The sequence below is a fragment of the Pelobates fuscus genome, chromosome 1 (assembly GCF_036172605.1).
Source record: "Pelobates fuscus isolate aPelFus1 chromosome 1, aPelFus1.pri, whole genome shotgun sequence".
NCBI classification, from domain to species: domain Eukaryota; kingdom Metazoa; phylum Chordata; class Amphibia; order Anura; family Pelobatidae; genus Pelobates; species Pelobates fuscus.
Genome location: NC_086317.1, coordinates 11,166,994 through 11,181,193, shown reverse-complemented (window position 1 = coordinate 11,181,193; position 14,200 = coordinate 11,166,994). Strand labels below are relative to the sequence as shown.

Below are 14,200 nucleotides of genomic sequence, written 5' to 3'. Positions count from 1 at the left end.
CACAAACCACTTCTCAGTTCCTATGCTTCCTGGCTGATGTTTTGGTCACTTTTGAATGCTGGCGGTGCTTTCACTCTAGTGGTAGCATGAAACGGAGTCTACAACCCACACAAGTGGCTCAGGTAGTGCAGCTTATCCAGGATGGCACATCAATGCGAGCTGTGGCAAGAAGGTTTGCTGTGTCTGTCAGCGTGGTGTCCAGAGCATGGAGGCGCTACCAGGAGACAGGCCAGTACATCAGGAGACGTGGAGGAGGCCGTAGGAGGACAACAACCCAGCAGCAGGACCGCTACCTCTGCCTTTGTGCAAGGAGGAACAGGAGGAGCCCTGCCAGAGCCCTTCAAAATGACCTCCAGCAGGCCACAAATGTGCATGTGTCTGCTCAAACGGGCAGAAACAGACTCAATGAGGGTGGTATGAGGGCCCGACATCCACAGGTGGGGGTTGAGCTTGCAGCCCAACACCGTGCAGGACGTTTGGCATTTGCCAGAGAACACCAAGATTGGCAAATTCGCCACTGGCGCCCTGTGATCTTCACAGATGAAAGCAGGTTCAGACTGAGCACATGTGACAGACGTGACAGAATCTGGATACGCCGTGGAGAACGTTCTGCTGCCTGCAACATCCTCCAGCATGACCGGTTTGGCAGTGGATCAGTAATGGTGTGTGGTGGCATTTCTTTGGGGGGCCGCACAGCCCTTCATGTGCTCGCCACAGGTAGCCTGACTGCCATTAGGTACCGAGATGAGATCCTCAGACCCCTTGTGAGACCATATGCTGGTGCTGTTGGCCCTGGGTTCCTCCTAATGCAAGACAGTGCTAGACCTCATGTGGCTGGAGTGTGTCAGCAGTTCCTGCAAGACGAAGGCATTGATGCTGTGGACTGGCCCGCCCATTCCCCAGACCTGAATCCAATTGAGCACATCTGGGACATCATGTCTCGCTCCATCCACCTACGTCACGTTGCACCACAGACTGTCCAGGAGTTGGCAGATGTTTTAGTCCAGGTCTGGGAGGAGATCTCTCAGGAGACCATCCGCCACCTCATTAGGAGCATGCACAGGCGTTGTAGGGAGGTCATACAGGCACGTGGAGACCACACACTACTGAGCCTCATTTTGACTTGTTTTAAGGACATTACATCAAAGTTGGATCAGCCTGTAGTGTGTTTTTCCACTTTAATTTTGAGTGTGACTCCAAATCCAGAGAGGGGTATTTTTTATATACATCCCTACATGCTTATTAACCCTTAATAGCCGCCCAGGAGTGATGGGAGTTTGAGCGCAGGACTTGTTTCTTTCTATTTGTATTCACTTTTGTATCACATAGCTAAGTTACAATGCTGCTGCCCCCCCCCCCCCTCTTTTGGATCAACAGCATGTGAAGAATGTCTCTATTCAGCCTATGTAACTATGTAACTTGTGTTATAGAAAATACAGACCATCAGGAACTCTCAGGGTTAACAGACAGGAAGTAAATCCTATGATACAAACTGTCCGCCCCCTGGTTGTGGAATGTGATAAAACCCACCCCACTGCTTTCTGAGAGAAGACAAACATTAAGTTTCGTTTTTCGTTGCTGCTTTCAGTGATGGCGTCTGCTGATCTGAGAGACGAGCTGACCTGCTCCGTCTGTCTGAACATTTATACAGAACCTGTAACCCTGCCATGTGGACACAGCTTCTGCCGAGTCTGCATTGAGAATGTGCTGGACACACGGGAGGTGAGAGGCTATTCCTGTCCTGAATGCAGATTCATTTTGAGGAAAAAACCTGAGCTTAAAAGAAACCATAGATTGTGTAACATAGTTAAGAGTTTCCGATTTACTAAGCGACCAGTGATAAAGATTGGGATCCCCTGTACTTACTGTATTCACTCTCCTGTACCTGCTGCTAAAACATGTCTGCACTGTGAATCTTCTCTGTGTGAAGCCCACCTGAAGGTTCACAGCAAGTCTGCAGAACATGTCCTAACTGAACCCACCACTTCACTGGAGAACAGAAAATGCTCCGTCCACAAGGAAATCCTGAAATATTACTGCTCTGAGGATGCTTCCTGTATCTGTGTGTCCTGCAGGCTGGATGGGGATCATAGGGGACACCAGGTGGAGACGCTGAATGAGGCCTCTGAGAGGAAGAAGGAGAAACTGAGAAATATTCTGCAGAAACTGACCTCAAAGAGAGAGGAGGCTGTGATAAGAGTCCACAGCCTCCTGGTGCTCAGGAGAGAAGTGCAAACAAAAGCAGGTGGGGTAACAGAGGAAGTAACTACCCTGATTAGGGGCATTAAAAAACAACTAGAAGCTGTAGAGAAGCGAGTCCTGCATGAGATCTCCAGGCAGGAAGAGCAGGTCTCACTGCAAGTCTCAGATCTAATCCGGCAGCTGGAAATAAAGAAGGAGGATCTGTCCAGGAAGATGGGTCACATTAAGGAGCTGTGTAACATGACGGATCCATTAACTGTCTTACAAGGACGGAAATCAGACAGAGTTGACCATTGTGATACTGAGGAGGGAGATAATGAGGACAGAGAGAGAGATGATAAAAAGGTCCGTGCTGTAGGGAATCTGGATGTGGGTCTGATCTCAGTGACCTTACACTCAGGATTAGCTGGGATTGTGACCGGAGTAAAGAGACAGAGCCATGTACCGGCTAATATATTACAGGGGGTAGAATTAGCTCCAGATATGATACTGGATGTAAATACGGCTGCTAATAATGTAACTGTATCAGGTGATATGAAAACTGTATCCTGGTCAAAAATAATCCAGAGTCGCCCAGAAACACCAGAGAGATTTCAGTCTGATCATGTTTTAAGCGCCAGGAGTTTCTCCTCAGGGCGACATTACTGGGAAGTCGAGGGCAGTGAATCAGAGGGATGGACGGTAGGGATGGCCTATCCCAGTATAGACAGGGAAGGAGGTCAGTCACGGCCTGGATATAATAGCAAGTCCTGGGGTTTGGAGAGAATCTGGTTGACTGATGATGATTATAATGTGAGACATGACAGTAAAGTAACATTTCGGTTCTGTCACCGCCTTTCCAGCCGGAGATTCGGGATATACCTGGACTACGAGGCTGGGCGGCTGTCCTTTTATGAGCTGTGTGACCCCATCAGACACTTACACACCTTCACTGCCACCTTCACTGAGCCGCTTCATGCTGTATTCGGGGTATATGAGGATAATACCTGGCTGAGGATTTAATGTATTGCATGATTTATTAATCTAATTAAAGAGATTTAACTGAAAATCCCAGAGTGGAAATCAGGAGCCAATAATACTAATCTGGGTGTGGGCGGAGCCTGTTACTAAGCAACCACTGCTCTGTGTCACTGTGTGTGTGTGTGACTGTGGGGTGTATTCAAACAGTGAATTTTACTGACATTAAAATATAAATACACAATTTAGACCAAACATTTCTATAATTCCTGGCTTATCCATGACAGCATTACAACAGGGTTAGCCCCGCCTACTTTTTTGTAATCCAACTATAGTCACAGCCTGGTCATGTATCCTGAATTTTACATTTTGTTTTTAATTCATCATAATTCACTGATTACTGATTTCAAAGTGTGTCTGAGTGTTTTGTGTGTGTGTTGTTTAATTGTGATGAGAGTTATAGTTTATTGCAAAGGTCAGTTGTAGGCAACCTCTGGTTCTGGCAGCTGTTCTGGACTTCAATTCCCATCATGTGTTTTACGCACGCCTGCACTATGTGTGTGAATGTGTGTCATAATGTGTGTTCGTGTGTGTCACCTTGTCAGTGTGTGTCATTATGTGTTCTGGGTGGTTATTATTGTATATTGGCTGGCTGAGTGTGATGAGAGTTGCAATGAGCAGTGTAATTCTCCAGAGGTTTAGGCCGAGCTGTTTGTATAGTATTGAAATATAGAAACTGCATGTTTTACCTGATGGGCTTTACTAAAAGATTGTTTGTATTATTAGGAATGGTTATAATGAACAGACAATGGGAATTTACCCAGTAAATCCAGGTACATATAGAAAATTATCTGAGAAAATGGGACGGGAGTTTGACGTTTGTAGACTAGACGCCATTTATAGCGCAGACTGCGAGTTCATTATTTCTCTAAATACTTTCCGTATTTTTAATAATATTACATATATAAAATGTCACGGGATCTGTTTATCTTCAGTTTGCTCAATAATTTCTGGGTCAATCTGAAATTAAAATCTTTATTGAGAACTTACTGTGTCACTTTGTGATCTTTATTTTAATCAGGTTATTTCATTATGCGTTTATGCCGCATTGCCTACCCTAATTTTAGTTTGCCTCCGCTGTATCAAACCCACATAGTTCCCATTGCCCACATTTTATTATGCCCACATCTATGGCACATTGCCCACATTTTCTTGCCTGCATTACCTCTTAAATGATGAGTTTGCGCTGGGCTCCCTTACATGGACTGCGTGGGTCCATAATAGTTGGCCGTGAGATATTTTGACATCTTGTGGGAGTGTCACGTAGCCACAAGGCGCACACAAGGGGCACAGGCCCTGTTACTGACTCATCAACCTTATAATTTGGCAGAACAGATGTAAATAAAGTGTCAGGTTAATGTTATATAAGTGCTATGGGATAAATAGAGTGAAAAATATTCTACTTAATCTGAACATATATGGCAGCCCGATCCCATGGTGTATTCCTGATTCTGATAGATCTAGTTATCAACCAATTAGAAAATGTTTAGCAAGTTACTCTTTGTATTTGTAAAATGTAGAGTAATTGGTGCTGGGTTAAATCTACCATCTTTGTAACTGTCTCACTGCTTTACTTCCCTCCCCTCTCAATCCATCCCAGACACTATTCATATCCACCCTTTCTCTTTCTACAGCCCCCAAACACTGGCTTCCACTGCATGCATTACAATTTTACTCAAACCTTCTTCTCCTTTGTATCCTTCTGCTCGTGGCAGCTGAAGATGTCTCCCCAAACCCTGCTCCCACCTCACTAACATAACTTGTACTAACACCAGAAATCACACCAATCTTATACCCATTCCATGTACTTCTCCCTCTCCCCATCCCATGTACCTGTCCTCCTTCACACTGCCCTCTGGAATGCACGCTCTGTGGGCAACCTCACAAAGTCAACTGCTGTCCATGACTTATTTATTTCACATTCCCTAAACATTCTGGCATTAACAGAAACCTGGCTATCACCTCAGATACTGCTACACCTGCTTCATTATCCTTTGGTGGTCTTCAATTAACTCACACTCAAGAGAATCTTGGTGCCAGACATTAAGGGTGGCACAGTAGAGTTTCTGCTTTTACCCAACTGCTCTTTCAAACCTCTACCCACCTCCCCATTTCCTCTCCTTATAATCATTTGAAGTTCACCTACTTTGCCTGTTAAAACCTATCTCTGTAAACATTGCAGTTATTTCCACCCCTTTTCCCACCTTTTCTTTTCCCTGACCATTTTGCTGCCTGGATTCCCCACTTCCTTTTATCTAATGTTCCATCTCTTGTCATTGCGGACTCTAGCATTCCAATTAATCCATATTTAACCTCAGCAGCCTCAAAACTTCATTCAATTACTTCCTCCCTCCGGCCGTTCCAGTGGGCTAATTCTCCCACACATGTAGATGGCAATACCATCAACCAAATTTTTTTCTGATGTATGCACATTCTCTTATCTCCATGTCACTCAATTTCCTTTCTCAGATCATCGCCTCTTATTTTTTGTTCCCAAGAGCTCCCTCACCCAACATCCTAACTCTAGCCCTCCTCAACACAGGAGAAACCTTAATTCTTTCGACTTTCAGCAGCTGTTCGTTCTCAATTCTCATCTATCTCTTCTTTCTCCTGTCCCTCTGAGGTTATCTCCTTGGATAACACTACCTTTACCTCTGCCCTGGACACTGCAGCCTTGCTCCAAACATAAACCTCAACATTTGGTTTGGTTTCTTTTCAGTAATTCTGAATTTTGTTTAGTTGGAATTTGGTAATTATCGATTCAGATGACCTAAAATTTTACCAAAATCTTTGGTATCTGGATATCCATTATTTCCTGTAGGGTGCTGATTGGTAGACAGATGCCCTAATTAGGTACCTTGATGGGAATTCCCCTACTTAGGATTCCAAATTAGGAAGCTGTTTAGTCGATTTATTTGGGAAAAAAATTGTTATGCTGTTGTGCAAGAAGGGAAATTGCTGCCCTTGGTGAATTTGAAAACCACTGTATTGGTGTGATGGCCCTTTTCACGCCCTTTACACACAACCAGATCCGTGGGCCTTATGTTTTAGAGACTGTAGTAGTTATGATGGTTGGAGTGACCCTATGATGGTTGAAGTAACCCTAAAACAGTAGAATACAAAGGTTTGTGCTGTATTCATGTAATGCTTTCCCCGACAAAGTTTAGTGAGGTATCTAAATTAGTGAACTCTTGCAGTTCTGTACAGATGACAATGCATGTGAACAGCTGACCAACGATATAGATCTGAAAGAAGTCCTTAGCCCATGTGCAAGTATCACCGCACATAGAGGCAGGAACCTGCGGGATATATTGGTGCCGAGGCGCAGTACCTCGATGCCATGGTTCCGAAATCCTCCTCACATGCAAATGCAATCTGAAATATCTGGATTAAATTTTTACGTCCCTTTAAAGAAAGAATTAGAGAACATGTGAGATCCCTGAGGACAAAGGCATAAGTACAAACCACAGGGCCCCGGTCATTGTCACTTAAATTAATGTTTTCTTTGGATTCTTTCAAGGATAAACCTAGGAAGTTACTGAAGCTTCAGATTTTGAGCACAAGTCTATGTTTATGTTCCTTGCATAATCAATTAGCATTTTGCTGTTAGAAGTAACTTGGATGGACCTCATTTGCAACCAGATATACTATCTGAGTACGGTATATATGTTTAATGCTTAGTTCACCATCAATGGACCCCTTAATCGGGGTTCTAAGATATTATTTGACTCATTTATATTAGATATCAGTTTTTTCTAATTGTGGATATATTTATTTAGTTCTGAATCTTTCTAAATGAGCAGAATGCAGTTTTGAAACATTAATATAAATAGAACCTTAAGAGATCAGAAGACAGGAGAGAAAACCTCAACTCTGTCACTGACTCAAAAGGTAAAAAGTGATCACCTGGACTGGGTGAAGAGGGGATAACCCTCGGGAAGACACAAAATATAAAGAGAAAATCTCCTTAGGTTGTCTAACTAAGGGACAGCCATATGGAGAGGTACCCAGTCCAATTCCGTAAGTATAGTAAGGAAAATAATAAATAACTTTATTAAATAGAATTTGTATATAAAAGCACAAATCTAAGTAGATAGAGAATTACCCACCATCAGGACATAGAAAAAGTGGCTAATAATTAGCCTACTCTGGCTATATATATATAGACCTTCTAACTAGAAGGAAAAAGTACTGAATACTACTAAGGGTACTCCTAGAAAACCCACAGGGGTATATAACTCAGGACTCTATCTAACATAGAAAAAGGCACACAAAATTAAAATATAATACCTAATGGAAAACGATCTCAATTAAAGGAGCCAGAGGGAACAGTGGGGAGATAAGGCACAATACAAAGGGTGGCTAGAATAGTAGCCTACCATAGAGAGTACTCATTAGCAAGACTCCAAAGAAAATGAGTACACTGGTGCTGGGGCTAAAAAAGCAATGGGAGGGAAGGGAATATGGGAGGAGAGAGGTAATGTCACAGTGATGAATGACTAATATAAAGCAATCATAAGACATATATACCTCCCCCCCCAACTTGCCAAATCCCACAGAACCCACTCTGAGCTAAAGCCCTATGCTCCTCAGATGACACCTTCGAGGGTGTCCTAGTCTTAGCCTAAAGCTACAGGAATAATGGAGAAACCAAGCAACGAAAATAGGCAGTGGTTAGACCGCCTACTAGAAAAGCCACTACCTTTCAAAGCAAGAAAGGAGATTAACTCACTACTGCTATGGTGTAGGGTATATTGAGAGATAGGGGGAGAGTAATCGGAGAAATGAGGGAGAGAGGTAAAGTGAGGATGATAAGTAAAACAACCAAACCTAATAAACCTCTCCCACCACTAGCAAACTCCCGACAAAACAGTCTCACACTATACTAAACCCTATGCTCCTATAATAACACCTTCGAGGGTGTTCTAGTCTAGGCTTCAAGCTAATAATAGAGAGGGTCCATTAGGTAAAAATAGTGTCAAATCATATCATTCGTGCAGGGTGCTCAAACGTGAGTAAAGTGAAGGCTAAAAAACCCGACGCGCGTTTCAGCGTGTTATACACGCCGTCATCAGGGGTAACGCTAGTGCGGCCTGCCCGGCCGTCTGTTATATACCCTGCTAATTGTGCCTATATCGGAGTCCGCCAATCACCGATCGTCTGTCAATGACGCAAACGGGGCGTGTCCAACTGCTCCGTTGCGTAACTTTTACGGCGATCAAGGAGGCTGGGAGCATTGTGGAATTAACCCGTAGAATGCCTAATCATCCTCCAGGGTTAGATTCAAAACGGTACAAGAGATCAATGCAGCATCAGAAGTGTATAGATACACTGTATGTCCGCAGGTATTACACTTAACTGATAGTCGAACGGATATATAAAACCTGTTTGATAACATAGTGTAATGCCTGTAACTGTGTAGAATAGCCAGTTTAATTTCATTGCCTGTATAATATGAGATAAAAAATGGCAATCTTTATCCATCAACAGGCAAGTATACCTTATATACTTAATATACACTTTTGCCAGTAATGCACATCTATAAGGGAACGGTATAACCAGTGAAAAAATAATGAGTTTATGCCTGTACTGTATATCATGCAGAAATACCATTGAGCGAACCCAGCTGCATATATACAGTATCTACCTCTGTTCCCCATGGCTTGTCTACTGTATAATGACATTCATACAGCAGATATATTCATGGTGTGCATGCATTGATAACTATGTAACTAATGTGTAATTCAAGTTGTGCCTACATATAGACCACGATTGAAATGTATCTATTCCAAATATAGTATGGTACAAATCTATCAGTGTATGCAGACTAAACACATTAATGCTCGTACGAAAATTAGGCTCAAAAAATTAAATAATTGAAAGGAAATTTTAACCAGTGTGAAGTGATATATACATATGTGTTTTAACTTAACTAGAATATCATTAATAATCAGTTTGTCAAATAAATGGGGAATAAGAGAAACCTTCATTTAGCCCTGCTGGTGACAGGGTTTTCAATTGATAGATCCAGAAGGCTTCTCTCTGTCTCAGTTTCAAATCCCAGTTTCCTTTGCGTGGCGGTTGTGGAATATGTTCCAGGCCCATAAACCTAATTCCTGCAGAGGAGTGGTTATGGTGTAAGTGTAAATGTCTCGACACTGGTGTCTCCAGGTGTCTCTTGACGGAATTCACATGTTCACGTATCCTAAATTTTAAAGGACGAAAGGTCTTGCCTACGTATTTTAAACCGCAGGAGCAGATTAGTAAATAGATCACTCCTGTGGTTAGGCAGTTAAAAAAGGAACGAGGTTTGAATTGCCCCATACCACTACTATCGGTGGTTAGTTTAGAATGTCTCTTAATGAAGGGGCAAGCACTGCAACGGCCACATTTAAATGTGCCTATTGGTAAGTACTTCTGGAAGTAACCAGAGGGTGCAGTGGTCTGAAGATGACTAGGTGCTAACATATCCCTTAAGTTTCTCCCCCTCCGTGCTGTAATGGAGGGAGAGGGAGGCAATACTTCCTTGAGATGTTTATCAGAGTATAGAATGGGCCAGAATTTATAAAAAGGTTTTTTGCACGGCCTCCCAACCTGTGTCAAAAGTGCCGATACAGCGTATTTTTGTATCTTCGGTCTTAGTGGTCCTGTCTGTGATAAGATTTTCGCGTTCAGAGAGTATTGCCCTCAGGTATGCCCTCTTAAGGACCCTATTGGGGTAACCCTTGTTTTTGAACATGTGACGCAATTCATTGGCTTTTATTTTAAACTCCTCCAAAGTTGAGCAGTTACGGCGAAGTCTCAGGTACTGACCAATTGGAATACCCGACTTAAGTGACACGGGATGATGACTCTTCCAGCATAGTAGGTTATTGGTGGCAGTCTTTTTTCTATACAGTGTAGTTTCAATTCTACCATCCTCAGAGATCAATAGAGTTAAGTCCAGAAAACAGAGGTTTTTGCCCCCTACTTCACTAGTAAAGTGGAGTTTGAAATCATTATTGTAAGGAAACCAAGTTTAACCAAACCGAGTTCGGTAGTTTCCTCCCGGACGGTCAGAGCCTAAGGTAGCGAGAGTCCGGTTCGGTAGTCCCAGGAACGAAATCCCTACGGAATATAACAGCTGCATAAGATAATTCCCTTGTTACAGCATACGAATTCCAAAATAACAGTCAGAGTCCAGATTCAGGATACAAGCAGAACTAACGTTTATTCACACACATGGCTTTTTATGCAGGTCCCCATGCAAGGGGACATCCCACAGGGAGGAGTAATATTTATCCAATCCTGGACAGTAAAAATATAAAACACACCTAATACAAACAGGCAGTTCCCTCCCCTAGTCCTGGAGATAATCAGGTCTGATATAGTGCCAACCTAATTATCTCCAGGCTGAAAATTCACCATTTTCCCCAACTTCTGGAACACCCCTTTATACCTGGGGTATCCCCACAAATACTATATCCCCTGATAGCCCCGATCCGGGTGACCAACATATCCAAATTTCACCCGGATCGGTTCAGGGGTTCGCAAAAAGTATGGAAGTCCTTTGTGACCGGTCCACTGGGGGCGGACTGCCCAAAATAGTTCCAGAGGTTCGTGTGGTTTTGCCGGTCACTTCAGAAAAAGGGAAGAAATGCATAAAAGTACCGAATGAATTCCCCTGGCTCCTAGCAGCGATTGTTCCCCTCATTCGTGTGCATATTTGTACCGAATAGCGCTCTCCTAGCTAATCGGTATCACTAGTTCCAGCGTTCGCATGATGGAGACCGGTGTTTGGGAAGTCGAGTGTACGATTTTAGTTCCAGACACTCGACGACCAAGTCCCGCTGCCTTTGTTTGGCGAAAACAAGATGGCCGCGGTTTTCTCTGCCACGTGGCGTTCGACAGTACGAACGCTGACCGCACACATAGAGGGTGAAAGTGATGCCGGCTTTGAAGTTAAGTGAGCCAGGGGTGGTCTCGGTTCGGCAGTCCCATCTGCCGAATGAAAAGTACACAAAAAAACAAGAACTATGCAACAAAATATCGAATAATATAGTCATTTCTTCACACTGCTCCCCTATAAGTCCATAGGTCGGCATACCCGCCTAGACCCTGTCGGGTTGGCTTGGGGATGTCCGAGAAAAGTAGCGGTTTAGGAGTCCAGTTCGGTCTGGCGTGACAGGCCATCCGCATTACCATTTTGTTTTCCAGGCCGGTACTGCATAGTAAAATTATAAGGTTGAAGGGCTAGGCTCCACCGTAATAGCCTGGGATTGTCTCCAGCTACCCGGTTAAGCCATACCAGGGGGTTGTGGTCCGTCATAAGGGTAAATGCCCGCCCATACAAATAGGGCTGGAGCTTCTTGAGTGCCCACACGAGGGCCAAGCATTCTTTTTCTACGGTGGCATAGCTGACCTCTCGGGGTAACAGTTTACGGCTGAGGTATGCCACCGGGTGGTCCATGCCGTCTGTGCCCACTTGGCTTAGCACGGCTCCCAGTCCGAACATGGAGGCATCTGTGTGTACAAGAAATTGTTTAGTGTAGTCAGGTGCTGCCAACACAGGAGCCTCACTCAATGCCGCTTTAAGCTTCTGGAAAGCGTCCGTGCACTCTGGGGTCCAGGAAACCTGTTTGGGGAGGGCCTTTTTGGTAAGGTCGGTGAGGGGTTTGGCCAGGGCGCTGTACTCTGGGACAAACTTTCTATAATAACCGGCCGTCCCTAAGAAAGCTAGTACCTGGGTTTTGGTCCTAGGTTGGGGCCAGTTCGCTATGGCCTCTACCTTCGCTGGCTCTGGACGCTGTCTACCGGAGCCCACCCTGTGGCCGAGATACTGTACCTCGGCCAGACCTACGTGACATTTGTCGGGTTTTAACGTGAGCCCGGCGAGGTGGATTCGTTGGAGTACCCTGGACACATGGCCCAGATGGTCTCCCCATGTGCGGCTGTAGACGGCAATATCGTCTAGATACGCGCATGCGAAGTCCTGAAATCCCTCCAGGAGCCTATCGGCCATCCTCTGAAAGGTAGCCGGGGCATTCTTCATCCCAAAGGGCATAACCTTGAATTGGTATAGCCCGAAAGGGGTGACGAATGCCGACTTGGGGATGGCCGCAGGCTCCAAGGGGATCTGCCAATAACCTTTGCACAGGTCCAGGGTAGTCAAGTAGTTCCCCCCCGCCATACGGTCTAAGAGCTCATCTATTCTGGGCATGGGGTAGGCGTCTGTTATGGTACGATCGTTAAGCCTCCGATAGTCTACACAGAAGCGCGTGGTACCGTCGCGCTTCGGTACTAGGACTACCGGGGAGGCCCAAGGACTTTGCGAGGGTTCTATTACCCCTAACTGTAACATATCCCTTAACTCGGTGCGCATACTCTCACGCACTGCTTCCGGGATCCGATAGGGTTGTTGCCGCAGTGGCGTCTCTCCCTGGGTTTCCACGCGGTGTACCGCAGCGGAGGTATAGCCTGGGGTGGCTGAAAACATCTCTTGATATCTTTGCAGCAGTTGCGTGGCCTCACCTTTCTCCAGGGGGTTTAAATTTTGACCCAAGCTTACTTGGTCAATGGTACAGGGAGCGGTGTCTAGTAAATCGGGAAGGGGTAGTCCCTCACTATCTTCTGTGGCGGGCGCACACACGGCGCCCACATCCTCTGTTCTCTCAAAGTATGGTTTGAGCATATTCACATGGAAGGCTTTGGTCAGCCTTTCATCTGAGCATTTGCTCACGATGTAGGTGGTCTCGCTAACCCGTTCTACTACCTTAAATGGTCCCTGCCATGCGGCTTGTAGCTTATCCTTTTTAACTGGCCTCAAAGCTAACACCTTCTGCCCCAATTCTAGTACTCTATCTTGGGCTCCCCTATCGTACCATTTCCTCTGGTCCTCCTGGGCCGTCTGCAGGTTCTCCCGAACCGATGCGGTGAGCGCCCGCAGACGGTCCCGGAACTCCAGAACATACTGGACGATAGGGACTCCCCCCTCGTCTGTATTGCCCTCCCAGTGCTCCCGTACGAGCTCCAGTGGGCCCCGAACTTTTCTCCCATACATGAGTTCGAAGGGGGAAAACCCAGTGGAGGCCTGGGGCACCTCACGGTAGGCAAACAGAAGGTGGGGGAGGAATTTTTCCCAGTTCTTGTGGGACTCCGTAAAGGTTTTTAGCATCTGTTTTAGAGTGCCATTGAAACGTTCACAGAGCCCGTTAGTCTGGGGATGGTACGGGGCGCTGAACAGGGGTTTCACTCCACAGCTCTGCCACAATTGTTGTGTCAGGGTAGCCGTGAACTGAGTTCCCCGATCGGATAGGATCTCTTGTGGGAAACCTACTCGGGTGAAAATCTGAATAAGGGCTTCGGCCACGGTCTCGGCCTCTATATTGGTGAGGGCGACTGCCTCCGGGTACCTAGTGGCGTAGTCGACCACGGTTAGTATGAACTTTTTGCCCGACTGGCTGGGTCGGCTGAGGGGTCCTATTAAATCTACCGCTACTCGGTGAAAGGGCTGTTCTATAATGGGCAATGGGTGAAGTTTGGCCTTCCGAAGATCTCCCCTTTTTCCCACCCTTTGGCAGACGTCGCACGTCCTGCAATAATACTTGAGGTCCTGGGTGACCCTGGGCCAGAAGAAGGTTTGGGTTAACCTGTCTCTTGTCTTTTTAACCCCTAAATGTCCTGCTAGGGGAATGTCATGACTGAGTTTTAACAACTCAGCCCGGAATTTACGGGGTACAATTAATTGTCTTTTGATGACCTGGGTGGCCCCCTGTCCCACCCCCTCGGTCACTCTATATAGTAACCCCTTATACCACTCAAACTTTTCGTGCGGGTTGTTCCCTGGGGTAACGGCCGCTGCCTTCCTATAACCCTCTAATGTGGGGTCGGTACGCTGCTCTTGTTCAAACCCCTGGGGGGTATCCCAGAAAGGGAAGGTAGGATCGGGTAAGGGGGGTATTTCGACTCTTACCTGGTTTTCCTCAGAGTGCAGCGGAGCTTC

The 14,200-nt window shown here is 45.5% G+C and overlaps 2 protein-coding genes across 2 annotated transcripts in view; both read left to right on the top strand.

The window, feature by feature from the left end:
- The window catches only part of LOC134573755 (zinc finger protein 850-like), a 788,930-nt gene that overhangs the window by 692,788 nt on the left and 81,942 nt on the right, over positions 1-14,200 (top strand). The gene's annotated exons all lie outside the window — the stretch shown is intronic.
- On the top strand, positions 1,553-3,290 carry LOC134601683 (E3 ubiquitin-protein ligase TRIM39-like). The gene has a single exon (XM_063446200.1). The coding sequence runs from the start codon at positions 1,591-1,593 to the stop codon at positions 3,202-3,204; it is 1,614 nt and encodes a 537-aa protein (XP_063302270.1). The 5' UTR covers positions 1,553-1,590; the 3' UTR covers positions 3,205-3,290.